This window comes from Rhinolophus sinicus, linkage group LG04 (assembly GCF_036562045.2).
Source record: "Rhinolophus sinicus isolate RSC01 linkage group LG04, ASM3656204v1, whole genome shotgun sequence".
Classification (NCBI taxonomy): Eukaryota; Metazoa; Chordata; class Mammalia; order Chiroptera; family Rhinolophidae; genus Rhinolophus; species Rhinolophus sinicus.
In genome coordinates, this window is record NC_133754.1 from 46002411 (window position 1) to 46024548 (window position 22138).

At 35.2% G+C, this 22138-nt stretch overlaps 1 protein-coding gene across 5 annotated transcripts in view; it reads right to left on the reverse strand.

Moving 5' to 3' along the window:
- Positions 1 to 22138, reverse strand: part of NALCN (sodium leak channel, non-selective) — a 294832-nt gene that overhangs the window by 251920 nt on the left and 20774 nt on the right. For all 5 annotated transcript variants that reach the window (XM_074329502.1, XM_074329503.1, XM_074329499.1 and 2 more), the window contains 3 exons: positions 12536 to 12619; positions 11243 to 11382; positions 11012 to 11140 (listed from right to left, as the gene is read on the reverse strand). In XM_074329502.1, coding sequence (XP_074185603.1) covers positions 11012 to 11140; positions 11243 to 11382; positions 12536 to 12619 — 353 coding nt within the window. The remainder of the gene's footprint in view (positions 1 to 11011; positions 11141 to 11242; positions 11383 to 12535; positions 12620 to 22138) is intronic.

Here is a 22138-nt window from a genome sequence, read left to right on the forward strand (position 1 = left end):
TTCTGCCAGCACCATTTATTGAAGAGGCTGTCTTTTCTCCATTGTATGTTTTTTGCTTCTTTGTCAAAAATCATCTGTCCATATTTATGTGGTTTTATTTCTGGGTTCTCAATTCTATTCCATTGGTCAATGTGTCTGTTTTTCTGCCAATACCATGCTGTTTTGATTATTGTAGACCCGTAGTACAAGCTATAGTCAGGAAGTGTGATACCTCCAGTATTGTTATTTTTTTCTTAAGATTGCTTTGGCTATTTGGGATCTTTTGTGGTTCCAAACAAATCTGATGATTTTTGTTCTATTTCTTTAAAAAATGCCATTGGGATTTTGATGGGGATTGCATTAAATCTGTATATTGCTTTGGGTAATATGGCCATTTTAACTATGTTGATTCTTCCAATCCATGAGCACGGAATGTCTTTCCATTTCTTTGTGTCTTCTTCAATTTCTTTTAAAAATGTCTTATAGTTTTCAGCATCTAGGTCTTTCACATCCTTGGTTAAGTTTATTCCTAGGTATTTTATTCTTTTTGCTGCAATTGCAAAAGGAATTGTTTTTTGTATTTCTTTTTCTGAGATTTCATTGTTAGTATATAGGAATGCAATGGATTTTTGTGCGTTGATTTTGTAGCCAGCAACTTTACTGTATTCGTTGATTGTTTCTAACAGCTTTTTGGTGGAGTCTTCAGGGTTTTCTATATATAGCATCATGTCATCTGCAAAGAGTGACAATTTCACTTCTTCATTCCCAATTTGGATGTCTTTTATTTCTTTCTCTTGCCTGATTGCTCTGGCAAGGACTTCAAACACTATGTTGAAAACCAGAGGTGATAGGGGACAGCTCTGTCGTGTTTCTGAACGTAGAGCAAAGGGCTTCAGTTTTTCACCATTAATTATGAGATTAGCTGAGGGTTTATCATATATGGCCTTTATTATGTTGAGGTATTTTCCTTCTATACCTATTTTATTAAGTGTTTTAATCATAAATGGATGTTGTATCTTGTCAAATGCTTTTTCTGCATCTATTGATATAATCATATGATTTTTGTCCTTTATTTTGTTTATGTGATGTATCACATTGATGGATTTGCGGATGTTGAACCATCCTTGTGTCCTGGGGATGAACACCACTTGGTCGTGATGAATAAGCTTTTTAATGCATTGTTGTATTCGATTTGCTAGAATTTTGTTTAGGATTTTTGCATCTGTATTCATCAGAGATATTGGTCTGCAGTTTTCTTTTTTTGTGTTGTCCTGACCAGGTTTTGGTATCAGGGTAATGTTGGCCTCATAAAATGAGTTAGGGAGAGTTTGAGCAGGATTGGTATTAGATCCTCTTTGAAGGTTTGGTAGAATTCACTAGAGAAGCCATCTGGTCCAGAACTTTTGCTTTTGGGAAGGTTTCGGATGACTGATTCAATTTTGTTACTGGTGATCAGTCTGTTTAGATTTTCCAGTTCTTCATGGTTCAGCCTACGAAGGCTATATGTTTCTAAGAACTTGTCCATTTCTTCTAGGTTGTTGAATTTGGTGGCATATAGTCCTTCATAGTATTCTTGGATGATCCTTTGTATTTCTGTGGTGTCCGTGATAAGTTCCCCTTTTCATTTCTGATTTTGTTAATTAGTGTCTCCTCTCTTTTTATCTTAGTGAGTCTAGCCAAGAATTTGTCAATTTTGTTAATCTTTTCAAAGAATCAGCTCTTTGTCACATTAATTTTTTTCTATTGTCTTTTTGTTCTCTGTTTCATTTATTTTTGTCCTTTTGTTCTCTGATTTTTGTTATTTCCTTTCTACTGCTGACCTTGGGTTTCATTTGTTCTTCTTTTCCTAGTTCTTTAAGGTGTAACATGAGGTTATTTATCTGGGATTTTTCTTTTTTCTTTAGATAGGCCTGTAATGATATAAATTTCCCTCTTAAAACTGCTTTTGCTGCATCAAAAGTTTTGGTAGGATGTATTTTCATTGTCATTTGTTTCTATGTATCTTTTGATCTCTCCTCTTATTTCTTCTTTGACCCGGTCGTTTTCTAAAAGTGTGTTGTTTAATCTCCACATATTTGTGTTTTTTCCTGCTTTCTTTTTGCAGTTGATATCCAATTTCAAAGCCTTGTGATCAGAGAATATGCTTGGTACGATTTCAATCTTCTTAAATTTGCTGAGGCTACTTTTATGTCCCAATATATGGTTTATCGTTGAGAATGTTCCATGTACACTAGAAAAAAATGTATAGTCTGATGTTCTAGGATGAAGTGCTCTGCGAATGTCAATTATGTCCATTTCATCTAATATGCCATTACGGGCTGTCAATGATGTATTTAGGTCCCCTGCTATAATTGTGTTTTGGTCAATTTCTCTCTTTAGTTCTGTTAGTTCTGTTAGTTCTTTAGTTCTGTTTAGTTGTTTGGTATATTTTGGTGCTCCCTGATTGGATGCATAAATATTGATGACTGTTATGTCTTCTTGTTGTATAGTTGCCTTTATCATTATGAAATGTCCATTATAGTCTAGTGTTACCTTTTTTATCCTGAAGTCTGTTTCATCTGATATCAGTATGGCTACGCCTGATTTTCTCTGGATACCATTTGCTTGGAGTGTCAATTTCCACCCTTTCAATTTGAGTCTATGTTTGTCCTTGTACCTCAGATGTGTCTCTTGGAGGCAGCATATGGTTGAGCTTTTTTTTTCCCAATCTGCTACTCTGTACCTTTTTATTGGTGAGTTCAGTCCATTTATACTTAGGGTGATTATTGATATGTGAGGATTTCCTGTCATTCTATCTTTGGTTTTCTGGTAGGACTGTGTCTCCATTGTTTCTTTGCCTTTCTGTTGTTGACTACTATTTCTGTGTCGTGGTATTCTATGATTTTTCCTGATGTTTCTTCTTTTATTACATTATATATTTCAGATTTTTTTTTTGAGGGTTACCATTAAGTTTATGTAAAAGAAAGTTTCATATTAGAGTATTCCATTTTCTTCAGCATGCTTACTTTCTCCATTCCCATATACTGGCTCAGGCCTTTACTCTCCCCCTTTTTACGTTTTGGTTGTCACAAATTATCCCTATTTATGCTGGTCGAATAGCCTCCTTCAGTATTTCTTTCAGTGCAGGTCGTGTATTAGAAAATTCCCTCAGCTTCTTTATGTCTGAAAAGTTCTTTATTCCTCCTTCATATCTAAAGGATATCTTTGCTGGATATATTATTCTTGGCTCATAATTTCTCTCTTTCAATAGTTTGAATATTTGATTTCACTCCCTCCTGGCTTGTCTGCTGAAAAATCTGATAATCTAATGGGTTTTTCTTTGTAGAGTACCATCTTCTTTTCCCCAGCTGCCTTGAGGATTCTTTCTTTGTCATTAATTTTTGACAACTTCAATACAATGTGCCTTGGAGGTCTGTTGGGATTGAGGTAATTAGGTGTTCTATTTGCTGCTTGTATTTGAGGATCTAGTTCTTTCCGCAAGTTTGGGAAGTACTCGTCGACTATTTGTTTGAATATACTCTCTGTTCCCTTCTCTCTTCTCCTTCTGGTATGACCATTATTCTTATATTTTTCTTTCTGATGAAGTCAGAAAGTTCTTGTAGAGTTTTTTCATTTCTCTTAAGTCTAAAGTCTCTTTCTTCTTCCATCCGTGTCATTTCCAGATTTCTACCTTTGATGTCACGGATTCTTTCTTCCATCTGGTCATCTCTACTACCTAAGCTTGCTGTTTCGTTCTTCATTTCTTTTATTGAGTTCTTAATCTCCAAAATTCTATTTGGTTCTTTTTTAAAATATCAATTTCTTTGGTAAAATGTTCACTTTGTTCTTTAATTGTGTTTCTGAGTTCATTAAACTGCCTGTCTGTGTTTTCTTGCATCTTGCTGAGTTTTTTAAGAATGCAAGCTTGAATTCTCTGTCATTTAAGTCACATATTTCCATGTCTTTAAGTTCATTTTCTGGAGACTTTTCCTTTTCTTTATGAACTGTCTTGTTACGTTGGTTATTCATGGCTATTAATGATTTATTATTTCTCCTCCTACAGATCTACAGGAGGGGGTTCTGCAACAGGTTGATAGAAAGAGGTCTTTCATTTGTTTTCCAATTGGTGTTGGAGAGAATGTTTTATTTTCTCTCTGACTGCAGCCTTTTATTCTCTCTAGCACTGTAGTGTTCTATTTCTCTGCACTATTCTAGCTTTTCACACAATGGGGGGATTCCCTGGAAGGTGGGCTTCTCCTCTGTGAACAATTCACCTGCATCATAGGGTGCTGCCTCTGTGGGGGGATGTGGAGAGCTTCTGAAGTTCCAAAGCTCTTCCTGCACCAGATTCAGAGTCCATGTTTTTCAGCAGCTTTGTTTACTCCTGCAGGGATCTGCCCAGGTAGGTGGGGACAAGGGCGGGTGGGGTTGTGAGAGGTGGCCCAGAGCAATGGCAGCGACCACCACCACAGCCAGTCCTGCTTCCAAGACTCCCTCGTCGTTGCCCGAACTAGTTGGGCTGTGAGTCAGTGTCTGCGAACTACACTTCTCAGAACTGAAAATATTCTGTTCTTTTGATCTGACACTGCTACTGTTCTGCTTCTAGCACTGGGAGGGTGGGGGTGGGGTGAGCTCTGGGAAGGTAGGGAGGGGCGGCTAGGCTTAGTGCCTAAGGCTTCTGTTCTCTGCTCGGCAGTGAGGTCTTAAACCACCATTTTCAGCCTTCTTCCTTCAGTCTTTGCTCCAAGGTCTCTGCTGTGAGCGTTGGGTTCAGCCATGTTATATGCTGTCCCCTCAGCCCTGTGGGCCATAAATGGAGCCCTAGCAGTCCGAGTTCTTCCCTCTCCCACAGCTGCGGTAGTTCCAGGAAGCAGCGATCTCGGAGCACTGAGCTAGGTCTGTGTCCTGCGCCCGTGGGGCTCCATCTCCACACTGCTCCCTTCCCTCCTCCCCCACTTGTGTGATTCGCCCACCTTTAGGTGAATTCAGTAGTGGGCCTCTTCGTCTTGCCTGTCTGCTGTGCAGGGAGTCCTTTGTGGAGTTATAGTTGTTTGATTAGTTGTAAATTTCAGGGGAAATTTACAGAGGCTGACCTCACGCTGCCATTTTGATGACGTCCCCTTATTATCACCAAAACTAAGGTTTTAAATCATTGATTGCTAACCTGGTCATTTCCGATAACTTAGCCCTATAAATACAAATCCACAGATGGGGCTTGGAACATCATTTCAGAATTTTTACCAAGTTCCCCAGATGAGTCTCTCTATCAACATGATCTCATCCTAGAACAGAATTCCCAAAATGTGCTGCTAGTGCTGCTATTGTCACTCCATGTCACTAAGGGTTCTATCGGGGGAAAAGCAGGTGGGTCTGGTTGAACCTAAGCTATCAAAATGATACCACATATGATTTCTGTAGAGACAACTAAAGGAAACACTATTGTGAGGGCCTCAATTGACAGGGATCCTCATTTCACATTCACATAGTACGTTCAGAAGTGCCAGAACATCATTTCAGAATTGAGTCCTAAAATAAGCAGTCTTGACCATTTATTCATTCGCAGCATTTAGAACTTGTCTCCTAAACACGTGCTCCTTGTAACTGAAGGGAAACTGAACATTTTATTAAAATATTTTGGATATGTACTTGTTGAAGATAATGTTATATATTTTGACCAAATTACAATTGAATAGTTCAAAGCATAGAAACTGGTGTCATAGAGAATAGGGCTTAAACCTGCGTCTGCCACTTCCGAGCTGTTTCATCTTAGACACCTTATTTGACTTTACTGAGCTTCAATTTCCTCGGCTGCAATATAGAGTACAAAAATAGAGTGTGACTTATCAGGTTGTTATGAATGTTAAATAAGAAAATAACTGATATAAATTGTTCAATAAAGGTTATTTACCATTAATAATAAGTCTTATAACCTGTAATTATTATTCTTTTTTTGGTAAGTAAACATAAGATCAAAAGAATATATTGTAATTGATCAAAAGAAATCATTCATTTTCTTTCAGACCCTTTTTTAAAACTGTAGGATTTTATTTTTTTATACTAAAGATAGGATTTTCTTTTTTTATACTAAAGACTCTAGCAAATATTTTTGCTATTCTGATGGAAATCATGCTGGTATTAATTTTTACATGGAATTTGATTTATTCTGAATTATTTTCTTCTATTTATTTTTTTTAAATTATCATATAAAAAGTGAATTTAACTGGTTGCTCATGTGGCCCACATCTTTGAGATGGATTTGCACAACCATTTTAAAACATAAATATATTGCATATCATTAGTCCTTAGATTCAGATGAGATAGAATCTCCTGGACCACGGTATCTACATAAAGATAGAAACCAGATGTATTATGGACATTAATTTTCTCTATGACACATCTTATACAATGTTTATGCATATACATGTGGACCTGTATGTGTACATAGATTTATTAATGTGGGATTATAACACAATAGAAGTTGCTCAAATAGTGGAACAAGCACGGGCTCAGAAATTAGATTTGAGTTGAAATCCCTGCTCTCTCACTTAGCACGTGGACAAACTATTTAACCTCTTTAGGACTGTGTTTTCATCTGCAAAATGGGGGAAATAATTCATTTCAGAATGTCCTAAAATTTAGTCATATAAGCAAAGTATCTGAGATATAGTAAGAGCTCTACAAATGTTGCTACTAGTTTAATTAGAAACCTACATGCCTCATTAGCATATTATTATTTCTTAAATATCTTAAATGTTACTAATATGCATTTATCCAAATTTGTTCTTATCTCTCGCACATGGCAGACATCTCTGCCTGAATCCTATAAGTTAAATGTAGTAGTCGCTCTTCATCTTTTCAAAAGAAATTTAAATATGAATCAGCATTTCAGATATTTGTGTGAATTTGAGGCACTTATGATTTTACATAGTCTACAAAATTTCTTTCTTGATAAAGTTCATAGAAATTAAAAGTTAATATTTTAAGTTCTATGTTTCTATTTTTAATTCTTCTGACATTTCCATTAAAAAAAGCCTTATTTTGTGAACATAATTTATAAGACAATAATTCACTTATTTTCCAAGTATCCTAAAGAATAAATTTATATTTTATTTGTACCAATAGAAAACTGCCAAAAAACCAACTTCATATTGTCTCTAGTTTAAATCTTTGTGATATTTTATAAATTACCACCAAGTCCTATGAGTGGCTTCTGGGCAGGGTAACCACAGAATGTTTTGTCCATACTGAGATTCTACTGAGATGAAAAAAGAATCTATCAGTAATTATTCTGAGGCAACAGGGATGCACCAGGATTGTCCTGGTGTCTGTGATGTGTGGTCCCACATCTCTGAGTCTTAAAGCAAATGGTCCAGCCATCACAAATATTTACCAGAACTCCTGGTTGAATCCTGCATTCTATATAGTAAACCTTTGTGCATGTATATACTATACTAAAAGTATCTTATAAAAGTACATTATATACTTTTATACAGTAAACATTTACTTACCTTAAAGTTTTTCTCATTATCTCACTTTTGGGAATAAGATTTTATTATTTGATACTAAGCTATGAATAAATGTCTCTCCTTTCTCAGGAATGATAATAAGGTGTCAAGTACATCTTCATCTTTCTGTTTTACCTACTAGCTCATTTTACACTTTCCTCTTTTAGCTTCAGGGACAATTTCTGCCATCACAGTTGGCATTTTGCCACACCTGTTTCTAGCACAGGCCATTGCTCTTCTCAGCTTTAGCTTATGAACTGCTTTGCTTCATCAAATCTCATTACTTGTTCCATAATTGCCTTAGGTCACCATTCATTATTGGAGAAGAGATTAAAGGTTTACTAGTAACGCTGTTTAGGACATAGCTAAGATTCTCTTCTATCTGCTTTAAAAGAAATCAGCTCCATTTAAAAGCAAAACTGCGTGTATTGAGTTGCTTTTTTATTTATCCTGTTTGCCTCACAGATTAAACATAATCAATTCCAGAGGTCAGCCATGAAACTCAGGATATACAGGTTTCTGAACAGACACATTTCTGCTTGAAAACTCTCCCATTATGAGGGTATAGCTCATGCAAATCAGTTAAGCAGAACTTGGAAAAATTGTTAAAGACAACGACTAAGAAATGAGGACATGACAGCACTGGCAACACTGATTGCTGGAAACAGAACCTCATACTGTAACTTAACATCTGACTCAGAGATATTTATGAGAACTTTCTAGTTAAGAAGCATTAAAAGGAAACAAAAAGTTGGAACAAATTTTAATCAGGAATTTTATGTGTTTCATTTTGATTTTAGACTGTTTTTTGAGTCTCTGAAAATAAGGTAAATTAATATCTGGGCTGGAAATAACGGTAAAATGGCATCAACAATTTTACTGCGTATGAGTGGCACTTCCAAACTCAGTTAATACTGTACTGAAAATTAAAAGAAAATGGTATAAATGATTGGTCCTCGAAAAAAAGTCATCAAACTTGTTGATGAGCAACATTATAACCATGTGGCTAGTTATGCTTTTTCTTCTCAAATAGTAAATTAAGAATCACGCAAAGAGAAGGCAAGATACATGTGTATGTACATAATGCTACTGGGCAGATTTTACAAACATGAGAAAGAAAATGCAACATCCCCCCATAGCTGCTATGTCTCGAGTAACTAAAATTCTGCCAACATGTATGAAAATTTTCAAAGTGAACTGCAGTTTTTAGGATAAAGTAGTGAGCTGGAGCTAATGTTCAGAATACAAAAGGTCTTTTAATATTTTTGTCAAGGACATTTATTTCTTCATACTGAGTCCATATAGAGCTGGTGAAGAGTACTTACTAAAGTGATTCAAAGGCTGTGAGTTCAGAAGGTACTCGTGTGAGTCTTCTCAATTTGTATTATATTTTATGTGTCAAAATATAGTTTGGCAGCATGATTCCTGATACTCTAGTTGTGTTAACAAGCTTTAGAATTCTCGCATTCCATTGTTTTTTTAAAATAAAATGGTAACTTGAAACCAGCCTCCTATACTCACTGCTGCTATAGCACAGTTGCCTTCTTACCCAGAAGCTTTCTCTGTTCTTCACCTCTATTATCTATTGTCTCCCACCCACATAACATCTTTTTCCATCTTCATATTCATTCATGGAACAACCTACCTACACTTAAAGAAAAAGCACACAAAAAAACACAAAACAACATGCATTTGTCTCTTCTGTTACTCACACAGTCGAGTCCCTTACTCACCACTTCCTTCAACTTTCCTACCCTGTGTCTGTACCAATCTATTGCTTTCCTCTAATTTTAATATGGCTTTTCCATAGTTTAGCTATTTCTCCCTTGTCCCTTTAGCAAGTTGCTTTTCTTTCTGTTGCTTTTTATAAATTTCTTCTTCCTTATCAATGTGTCATAATGCTACTGTCTGTCCAAATATAATATATCATCAACCATTACTTCAGTAAATAGGTACTAAGCAGGATACTGGGCTAGGATACTGGGCACCGGAGATAAGAAGACGAATATTCTCCGCTCTTTCCCATATGTGTCCTCACGGACCTCACAGCATCAGGAGGAAAACAGAGGGAAAAAAATAGCTGTGAGTGCCAGCGTGCTAGTTCTGGCAAGAGGGCCTCCATTAAATTCCACTCCTTCCACTACAAACAACTAGAGCTGCTGGATAAACAATAACATTTGAAAATGCCTATCTAGGCTCACAAGAAATAAAAACATATTCCAAAATGTCAAAACCTAAGAGGGAACTAAATACTGGAGGGGGGGAAGTATATGAGTTGACAAAATGGTGGTATGAATGGGGGCTAATTATCCAGTATTCAAGAGCTTGGGTTTTAATGGCACGTGAGGCAAAAGATGGGGTTCTGAGCCTATATAAGGCTGGGGGCTGGAAATGGTGACCCCATGCATAATGCCAGGTTGTAATTTACATGCATTCCAGAGTGTGATACTGGCGAAGGGACAGTCAAATAGATCAATCAAGCACAATATAGAGCATAAGTACAGACTGAAATATAGACTGGGAATTGGTAAATGAGAAAGGCAGCATCAAATTCAGAGGATAATAGCACCCAGTAAGTAGTACCAGGACAGCTGACTAACCAGATGAAGAAAATTAGATTTCTATTTTAAAGCATTTCTAAACAGTGTTAGTAAGGTATACTTAACAAACAATAAGCTGCACATATTAAAATGTACAGTTTGATAAATTTTGATACATGTACTGAACCACAATCAAGATAATGAACATATTGGTCAACCCCACAGGTTTCCTTGTGCCCTTCGGTAACCCCTTATTCTTGCCCCAATACTTATCCCCAGGCAACCCTGATTTACTTTCTATTATTACAGATAAGCCTGCATTTTCTAGAATCTTATATAAATGGAATCATTATAATATGTAATCTTTTTCATCTGGTTTCCTATTCACTCAGAATAATTATTCTGAGATTCATCCAAGATGTTGTTTATATCAGTATCTCATACTTCCTTATTGCTAAATAGTATTCACTATATAGATATACTACAATTTGTTTATCAATTTACCTATTGATGGAAATTTTGATTATTCAGTTTTGGGCTAATGCAAATAAAGTCACTATGTATATGTTTTTATATGGACATGTTTTCATTTCTCTTGAATAACTGGAATGGAATGAATGGGATATATGGTAGTTATCTGTTTAACTTTTTAAGAAACTGCCCAAATGTTTTTAGAAGTAGTTATGCCATTTTCCATTCCCATCTTATTTTACTCTGATGGTATTATGTTAGCACACTCTCCATTCTGCCATCCTGAGGAAAATTTCTAAGTGTACACTTTGAATTTGCTTAATCTACTTTCCCACAGGGTTACATTTTTCAGCCTGGCTTGTCTTAAATACTTATCTTAAAAGAACTGGACAAAACAATTTTGACAAAGCAGAGGATATGGAACAGAAAGTACATAAAGACTTAAAAAAAAAATTCGACAGAGAATTTTCTCACGAGAATTGCAGAAACATCCTGTTAAATCACCTAGATTAAAATGCAATTAGTGGATAAACTTACCCTGGTTTCGTGTCATTTACTACACAGTGATAGGTAAATGTTCCAAACATCTGTACTCCTAAAATGCCATAAAGAAGTAAAAAGAAAAGGAGGAAAATTGAAACACTCCATATTTGTTCTCCTGATCGCCTAGGGGGGAAAAAAGGGTAAAATAAGTAAGACATAAAAAAAAAAAAAAAAAAAAAAACGTCATAAATTTTCCCCCTTAACATATGTAAAAGCAGTGCTTACTTTAAAATATTTGTAATTCTGGTCCTTGGTAGTTCAAATCGGAAATAAATTCGGAAAGCTCGGATCATAATTAGTGGCCTTGGGATCCGCAACATGCCCCAAGGTGACATCTGATCAACTATATCAGCAATTTCAAATACCTGTAAATTTAGAGGTGAATAAACAAGTTTAGACTTGCCCTTAGCATTGCTTGTCAGCATGGTATATACAGATAGCTTTGTCTTACATCATTTTCTACTGAAATTAACTTTCTTTTGAGTACATTTTCAAGTCAGAGAAACAAATACATAAACTAATGAAAGTGCCATTAATATTGTGTATTTCCTATGTAAGTAATAAGGCACAGTTTTTATTACAGAAACAAGTGTCAACTTAAAATACACAATAAGTGTGCCAAGTCGTCCTCACTAATCATGTTCTTTGGTGGAACTTTTTGAATATCAGAAAATGAAGTAATGGAAAAAGGGTTAAAATATGAAAAAATATGAAAAAGAATTATACCATTTACTAAGAGGCAAAATAATAATTAGAAAATGTTTGCCAATCATACAATAGTTACTAAATGCAAAAGGACATATTAATATGCAGGTAAATTATACTGTTGAAGAGGCGAGCTTAATCAAAATAAAGATAGCTTATCAATAAGCACTATGATTAGTTTGCAGGATGGATGGAGTGTAAATTTATTTTATTCTGAATTTCTAAATGAATAATATAGTAACTTTAGTTGAATTAAATGCAAAATTAAGCCGGATTGAATGCATGGGAATGCATTCTACTATTTTCCAATAAAATTCCTCCTTTAGACTTTTTAATACATAGTCCCCATTTCTCATAGTAAGGCATTTTCTATTTGCAATATAGTATTTTATGTTGACTAATATGTATCTCAATGTATCTATATGTATTTCTAACTGTTTTTAGTGAGGGTTCAGTTACATAAAAGACTGGAATTTTCATTTTTAAATTCAATATTTTTATTCTATAAATACAGAAATCTCACCCAATGTTCTTTCCTTTATTTCAATGAATATGTTTTTTTATATCTGTTCAACAAGAAACAATTAGCTATTGTACTGATTTTTATTTCTGATTGAGAAATAATTCACAAATGTGACTGACAATGATTAAAATGTTAGGCTTTTTCATTAATAAACATTTAAAATAACATGATGCAGAAAATCACATAATAACACTTGATACATATTTTTTAATATTTCTATTTAGATTTTCAATGCAAAATAGTGCCCATTTTGGAAAATAGCCCCTTGTAATTTAAAAGTTTTTACTTACCTGCAACACCAATGAAACCCAAAGGCAAAAGACCATAAATCCATCAAAAACACACCAGCGATCTTTCACATAGGAACTATCTCCCTAAAAAGAAATTTCACATGGCATTATCAGACAAATGAAAAATTTCAAAAAATATCTGTGGAGGGAATAGTCAAGTGTTAATTCGGTAAAAGCTATCCACAATTTTTGTATCACAATTAAGCAGACTTTCAAAAGGAATACTTTTAGCACTTTAAAGGGCATTATATATAAGGAAAATAATTTACAAACCATAAGTAACTGCAGAACTTTGCATGTAAAATTTTAAATTCATACAAAGGGAAAACATCACTATTGTTTTCTCTTAGCCATGCAGATTCTACCACTTATGGGACTCAGCAGAGAACAATTTTAAAATAGGAACATCCTACTCAATAAGCAGCTTGGTCCTAAACCAATTCTCTTCTCACAAGAACCAAAAGCAAACGGTGGTCATCAAGAAGGTCTTTAAACCTGTGGGATCAACCGCCATTAGTTGAAAATTAAAAACATATTTTCTGGTGTTGCATTAAAAAGAAAGAGTTTCTTCCCTATTGTAAATTTTTGAGTCTGTTCTGAAAATGATTAGGATTAGCAACTTTAAACTAGACAATTTCGGGGGAGGGGGGTGTTATTCCCAGCACTTAGCATCATGTGTGACATGCAGCAGATATTAAATAAATGGTAAGATATGCCCATGAACCCTGCCTTAGAGTGTTTTTGTATATTACAATGCCTACAGTAAGAAGTCAATTCATATGCTTTATGAAGGCACCTATTCATCCATTCATTCATGGAAATGCCTAACATTGTTCCTTCAAAGAAGTGATTCTTTGAATCTTGGCAACAAAAGAAAGATGTGCATAACACCTTTCAAGGAAGTACCTTAAAGTTAAGCCTTTCTCCAATATGAAATTATAAGCTAACTTTTGGACATTCCCTGGGTTAGTATAATTTAAATAAGCAGAGACTACATAACATGCAAATTGGAATTGGGTCAAAGTTTATATCATTTGTGCATTATAACGTAATTGTAAAATAATTGAATTGAAATTGGTATCATAATCATTATCAATAACCACTAAGGCTCCACAAGTCTAAAATACCTTTTAATAAATAGAATACAGACTTTAAAACCTGGCACTTTGAAATATCATCTCATCTTACATTTTGTGTCTGACATATTTATCAAATTGTCTCTTTTTCAATTTATATGTTTCAAGACTCTTAACCATAACTGGTTAAAGGTTACTATAATTCAATGATAAGTATGTCCAGACCCTTTTAAAATCCTACTGTATGAATCCACGTTATAATATTTTCAAATAATAAACTGTTTTTTTCACTTGCTTCTAAAATATATAGCCAGAATCTAACACACATGAATGCCCAGGGGTACTCGAGAAATTTTGCCACCTCAAATGTGAAGGAACGGTTTTAATTTGTTTCTTGCAACAACTGGAAATGAAGGGCAGAGAGTGCTTGAGCCGTGAGCAGAAATCAGCATGTTGGTGGCTGGGGAGATGAGTTTATTCAAGAGCTGTCTGTCAATTTTTATAAAGGTAAACACTCGGAGGCTGCCAATCAATTACAGAATACAAGAGAGTAACATAAATTGCAATGCAAGTATTTAACAAGCAGAGAAACCAAACACATTTACCTGAGAACATTTATAGGGATAGACTGTGGTTACAACATGATATACACTGGTATAGATTCATGAGCACATGATTTATGGTTCTGAGTTCCCAGGGCCCATCTGTCACTGTGTCTTAGCATTATTATTATTTATTACTTTAACAGTGTGCAGAGAATGCATGTTACTTTTGCCTAGGTCCTTGCCAGATAAAAAGTAGACAACAGAGAATTGTCTGAAGAATTCAGTCTGAAACACATTGGACACTGCAACAACACAAACATACATCTCCCGAATGGTTCATTTTGGCTCTAAGTGGTTTGGTGAATGAGGATACTTCTCAGAACACAATTAGTGGGGGAGGCAATTAGAAACAAATGATCAGAGAGTGGGAATTAATTGGCAGGTACTTTCAAGCTTGGGAAACATTACATGTGAAATCCTTAAAACAAATACATTCCTCTAACAAAAATTTTTAAAGACATTTCTTGTCAGAAGGACTTTCTGCTTCAATTTGTGTCCTCTGTAGTGCATCCGAGCGTATTACCTCCACAGTGAACTTCTCAAAGACAAATCAGACCCTGTCACTCTTGGATTCAAATATCCCATGCATCTTTACTGGCCACAGAAGGAAGTCTGAGCTCCTCGCGAGGCCGTGCAGCGTGCAGCTGGCCTGCCTTCCCGGAGTCCTCTCCAGCTGCTCCCTGCACAGCCTATCGAGAGGCCTCACTGCTTAGTGCTCTCCAAAGCACCAGGCTGGTCCATACCTTTGTCTCAGAGCATTCCTTCTCTCTCTCTGTGAAATCCTTTACTTCCATCCCTCATTGCGGGTGGCATAGGCCATATTTACTTATCCTTCAAGACATCACTTCACATTCCTCTTTCTTCAAGACTTCTATGATATCCCCAAGCAAAATTTTACATTCTTTTCTGTATACCCTCCCCACATAGCCTTTACAGACTGCCATGATAGCGTTTTTACAAAACACTAAAGGTCTATCTCTCACTGCCTGACTTCTCACTATACAAATATTTGTTATTTATATTTGCAAAAATATTTGCTCCCAAATCACTATATAACTGAAAGAACCACTATAATGAATGTGCACATGTGCCAATGGAAACATTTAAGTTGTCTATGAATCCTGCAAGAAGGTATAACGTGCAAAATGCAGGTATAGCTTTGTTCTCTGGAGCTAAATCCTGTGCTGGCATTGTTAATCTACTTAACAATGGATAAATGTTAAGGGCATCACTACTTTCCTCTTCCCTATCTTCCCTCTGATGTTTAGCCTTTCACAGGACCCAACACTTGACTCTACCAACCTCACTCTGTTTGCTCGTATGACACCAATTTTAAGATATACTCTCCCCTCTCCCAACAGAGTTTAACATTTCTGAATTCAGAATGCATCTGATAATTGATGCATCAATTACAATCTTATATCTTACAGTCACACTGTAATTAATAGCATTTTTTTCTTTCTTAAGGACCTGTAAAGTGACGTTGCATCTTACAATTGATGACCTCATAGATTCAATCAAATGGGTAGATAGTACTTTAACTTACTATTTCTCTCTGCTTATTATTTCTCTCTGCTTATTTACATAAGAGCACATGTTGCTGTTTTGGTTGGGTACATACAAAACATCCACTACTGAACAGAATGAGTACACATAATTGGGGATGAGTGTTTAAGTGCTGCTTATTATACAAAAATATGCAGGTGGAGAGTTATCCAACATACGAGTGATTTAGTGATATTTGGAGATATTGGTTGGGATGGCTGTAAGGCATTAATAGTTTTCCCATTTGAAATAATGGAATACAAGCTCTTGTTTTCTGAAAATATATTACCCAACATATTTTCAGGAATAAATTGGATGCAGAAAATGAGAAGTGCCTATATGTACTTTACAAGCCAGTTCCAGAAAATGGGCCAGGCATTTTCTGAGGAGAGGGGCCCCGCTCTGTTTTTTCCTTTCTCCTAGGGCAGTTAGTTATGAATTCATTTTAAGTGTTCAATGAACTTTTGCAGAATGACCAAAAACTGTACTTGGGTTTAAGAAAAACTCTCACTTGTATTTATATTATACTTATATCCTAAATATCTAATATCTTAAACTGAAATGTACACATAGTTTAATCATATATGGCAAACCATTAGGTCAATAAAATTAATGGACAATACTTGAAAACCACAGCTTCAGTACTTTTATCTTGAAAAATAAAGCTCTGCGTTTGGTTTGCTGCAGATAATTTTATAAAGTAGGTATTATTAGATCACATTACCTTAATCATTAGGTATGAATTTTGAGTGTACGAATGACATTGCCAAACCAGGTTAGGTATAATTTTAAAGAGTTGTGTATGCTGGAGAGGCAACAATACACCAGCTTGCTTCTATAAATATTTTATTATGGACTAATATAGTTTTATGCATGGAAAACACTCTTCCAAAAATAAAAGACCAGCATTCCCCAAACCTCTGACATATGTGTATATCAACAAATATTCTTTCACAGAGAAGACATATGACATACTGTAGCTAGTTACTTAATAACTAAATCTGACTGTTCCTTGAAGATAGTTTAGTTGAACATCAGTGCATATTAAACATTTAATATTTGAACAGCTAAAATATATGGCTCTGTTTCAAATGATGTGAAACATTTTAAGAATAATCTGATGCTTAAAATAGAACACAATGTACACCTATATATTCATAATGTGCCCATATGTGTGAAAAAAACTTTAAGTCCTATAAGTGAACAAACGCAACACACATTGGCAAATTATTCTGGGAAAAAAGGCTAAAAAATTCTGTGCTGTTAGCAAATGAATTAAGGTAAAAAAAAAAAGCAAGCAAAATATCTCAAAAATGTCTTTTTAGCAGACAGGTGTTTAGAGTAAGGTTAACTGAAAAAAGCATAGTAACACAAACTTGAGTAACATAAGGTCTGCTTTAAAAAAATTATCGTAGAGACCCTACGTGAGCAAATGTATTTTATTATGATGTAACTTAAGTACCTACATATGTACACATTTCTCATGCAGTTGTAAAAACAAAACAAATTAGCAATTACAAAGATACAAAGCCAATAAGATTTAAATTAGCTGTAACAGATGATTGCTTTTTGCTAAAACTAAGTCTGATTATGAGTTTAAGTTTTTCCCCAGCTTTATTGTATTATTGCCAATTAAACTGTACATATTTAAGGTTCATAACTTGATTTGATACAACTCAATATCAAAATATCAATAAATTTCGATTTTCAAAAGGGCAAAGGACCTGATGAGGCATTTCTCAAAAGAAAATATATAAATGGCCAACAAGTATATGAAAAGGTGCTCAACTTCACTAATCATCAGGGAAATGAAATCAACACCACAACGGGATATCATCTCACACTTGTTATACAATAGATAACAAGCATTGGCAAGGATGTGAAGAAAAGGGAACACTTGTATGCTGTCGGTGGGAATGTAAATTGGTACAGCCACTATGGAAAACAGTATGGAGCTTCCGAAAAAATTAAAAATAGAACTACATTATGACCCAGCAATCCCACTTTTGGGAAAGTAAGTTAGCTTTTAAATACAAGCATGTAATCTCAAGTCAAATTTACTCTTTGATCTGTGTCTCACATGCATGTTTGCAGAAGTAGGTGGTATAAAAATAGTATCGATAAAGTTATGACTCTTTTGCCAGGGCCACAATGGTGAAAATTCAGTGAAATGATACACGTAAAGCTGGTTCATGACCTCATATTTAACCATACTTAACCAAAATCTCAGCTAGCTTTTAAACACTGAATACCAGTTTCAATGAGATATGAAGCTGTGCTGATTACTTCAAGATAATGTTAGCAATGCAATCTTGTTAAAAATCTGTATTACCTTTGTATATAATTCAATTACGCCTGAATGAAAAACAAAAAATCATATCTGATACTAATTTTTAATTCTTACAGATTGAAAATAAAACAAAATTTGCTTTTAGTAAATTAATCAAATGTTGGTGAATGTCAGAAAATACTGAAAATGGCTCATTTATAGCATTGTGAAAACAATCTGGTCATAAACAAAGTTTTTTTTTGACAAGTTACTTTGACTTCTAATATTTAAACTATTAAAACCTCTGTTCATTCAGTGCTCTGTTGACTGGAATGAATATTTATGTATCAAGGCCACCTCTGCTCTTTTTATCATCAACAGTGACAATTAAACCACTGCCTACTGTCATTTTCATGATGTGAAATTCAAGTCTTAATTTATTAAATAACTTAACAAAACTTTTATTCTAGGAAAATGTCTACTTTTGTTCATTCAAGTTGGAATCTCAAAGAAGTTAACACGTGGTATTTCAATCCCAAAATGCTCCACCTAGAACATTCAGAGATTGCCACTACCTGAATAACCAATATCCAAAAGAGTCAGGTTATTCAAGGCCCTCTGGGGAATCAAAGAAGTCAAAATAATACTAGGCTACGTCAGAGAGTAACTCACAGTTGCATAAAAGATTAGTACTCTCACAAGACCAATTTCCCCCAATGTGACCTCCTGGTTTAGCTACCAATTTTTGAAAATTAGGCACATATGAACCTAATGCTTAGAATAACTGGCCTACCATTTGTGAAAGACCCATATTATTTTGGAATCAAGATGAAATCCATTGGCTGATGCATGGTAGGTGCCCACTCTTCCCACCTTTGGCTTTGACAGTTCCTTTCAAGTTAAATTCCTATACTGAATTGAATTTTTTCCTTTGTATTACTACCCCAATTTTCTGGAGTCACCTAACAAACTTCTGAAAACCTTTTTTGAAGCTACTACAAATTCTGACAATAGTAAGTAGGTCAAGTGGCTAGCTGTACCTAATTGTGAAGTGAGTTGAATACTGTCCTCCCAAAAATCTGTCCATTCAGAAACTCAGAATGTAACCTTATTAGGAAACAAGGTCTTTCGAAGATGAATTAGTTGAGAGGAGATCATACTGGATTAGGGTGGGTCCTAAATCCAAAGACTGGTGAACTTAAAAGAAGAAAAGACACACAGAGATACACAAAGAAAAGAAGGCCGCATGAAGACATTGGAGTAGTGCATGGGTAAGCTAAGGAATTCCCAGGACTGCCTGAAGCCACCAAAAGCTAGGAAGAGGCGAGGATGGGCTTTTTCCTAGAATCTTTCGAGAGATCATGGCCTACTGACACCTTGATTTTGGACTTGTGGCCTCCTCTAAAACTGTGAGACAATACATCTCTATTGTTTTAAATCACCCAAGTTGTGATCATTTGTTACTGCAGAACTAGGAAACCGATACAAACTCTAAAGTACTATGGGCTCTTTCACATTTATTTCTTTAGAGCCCACTATGACAATGAAATCAAAGCAGGGAAGTCAGGCAGTAACAAACTCTTTTAGAGCATCCTAGAGTGAGTAATAAATGTGTCTGTAGACGAACTTCCAACCTTATTCCTTTTCTTCATCTCTTCTATCAGGGGCATCAAATTGTACCCTCCTCTTCCCTACATGACCTCTCCTCTACATACTCATAATGTGGCTAATCAGATATTCACTCTTAGAATTTTAAACATTGACTTCTAAGGAAAAAGACAGAGAAAACCTGGATTCCAGGTTCACAGGGTCAGCAGTGGTGGCCTGTGGACCAGACTGTTCCCAAGGGTGACCTGTGCTGAGGTTATTGCTGCTTTGAGTGCAGAGCTCCCTGGATGTATATTTTAAGCTTAATTTCCAGCCCCTCATTCACTCAATGAACCTGGAAAAACCTTCCAAAACTTCCTTAAGGAAAAAAAAAGACAGCCAGGATTAGGACATGTTGCTTTCACTGAGTACTAAGAACACGGACTACTGTTCCCATCACCACTTCTTTAACGGGTTCAGCTAATTTTTAGCAGTTTCCATATAATAAGGCAGTTGTGTCTAACACAAAGCATACACTAAATAAACTACTATAAAGGTTAAATAATTGATTTCCACTTGGGTCAGATCATGATGGTAGTTTTTGAATCTCCCAAATCTAAAAAAACAAAGCAAGTGGGATAGCATAAGAAAAAATACTCCAGACTGCAGCTTGGAGAGGTTGCAGAGGGAAGTCATGTAGAGAAGTCCTGGCAGATCCAAGAATTCCACAGCACAGAAATTACTAACAAATTCTAGTGAAATACTGAGTGGAACCCTCAGAAAGTAAACCTTAGATAAACTGACAAAATTTGTAGAAATGTAATGTAACAGGCTACAAATTGCCAGTAATACAAAACAACAGAATGCAAAAATAAATACATACATACATAAATAAAAACAAAAATGCCCACCAAGTGGCTACAGGAAGCTCAGAGGTAATGGAACACCCTAATCTCCAAAGTGTACCTAATAAGAAAAGTACACTTTTTATTGGAGACCCATGCTAATTAAAGAAAAACTCCGGGAACAGAATCCTAATTGGGCAGGGCAGCAAACAGGTGACAAAAGACAGAGCCAGCTTTCATTTAGAAGAACAATCAGTTACAATATATAATAGAAGATAAGACCCCATTACTGATAGCAAAAAATATCAAATAAATTATCAAAACACAAATATAACAAAACATGAGCAAAATCTATACGAGGAAAACTATAAAACACTCCCTGAGACACAAGAGCAGACTTGAAAAAATGGAAAGACAGCCATGATTTGGTATGGAAGAATTGCTGAGGCACGAATAACTAGGAGCAAAGCCAAAGACAACAGCAACGGAGAAAAGGAATATAGTCAATGGTACTGTAGCAGTTATATACGATGTCAGAGGGGTAGCAGACTTGGGGGGTGGTTATCACTTTGTGAGGGGGTAAATATCTAATCATTATGTTGTTTTGTACACCTGAAATGAATATAAAAAAATTAAAATGAAAAAAAAAGTAACTGCAACTTACATCACAAAGGGCTAATATTTACTACACACACAGAGTACCCCAAATTTAAATGCAAAAAATAATAACTTGAAAATGGCCTTTATATGCTTATGTAAAATCAGGCTCAACCTCACTCTCAAAAGGGAAATGCAAATTAAACCCGCACTGAGTTACCATTTCGCACCTGCAGATTGGCAAATATCCAAAAGTTTGACAACCTATTTTGGGGTGACCACGTGGAGAAAGAGGCGCTGGTGTACATTGCTGGTCAATAGTCAAAACGGTTTGGGGAATATGGACTATATAGAAACTATTAAATGGCACAGCCAGGCAGCAGTCTGCCAACTATATAATGGAGAACATGCTACAAGACCAAAGACTCATTTTCCCAATGAATCAATGACATGGAAATTTTTTGTGTGGTATGTGTGGGTGTGGTACACTTTGTGAACCTTGTTTGAACCCTGATTCAAGGAAACTAATTGTAAAAAGAAATATTTGAGACAATTTGGGAAAGATAAGTACAGATGGGTATTAGCCTTCATTAAGGAATTATTGTTAATTTTGCTAGATTTGATAATGGCATTATGGTTATGTAAAAAAAAGAGAAAGTTTTATCAATTAGCAATGCATAAAGAACTATTTCTGAAATTATCTGATTTCCCAGATTTACTTTAAAATAAAATAGAACTGCCCAAATATTGGTGATTATTGATGTTAAATTACAGGAATTCATTAAAACTATAATCACTACTTTTGTTTAAATGTTTACATTTCTATAATAAAAAGTTTAAGAAGTTAAAAATGAAAGGGTAGTAGTACATTAACTATGATCCATCTCTTTTAAAGATGGCACACAATGAATTATGTAAAAAGAGAAGCAACTGACTACATGTTATGCGTCATTTCATTAAACTCTTAAAATCCTTGTACAGAATAAGTCCATTTTCCAAAAAAAATTACCCTACTTGAGCTGTTGATACAGCCGGTAAAAGAAAGAGCTGGGATTTGAGTCAAATCTGCCATTTGGCAG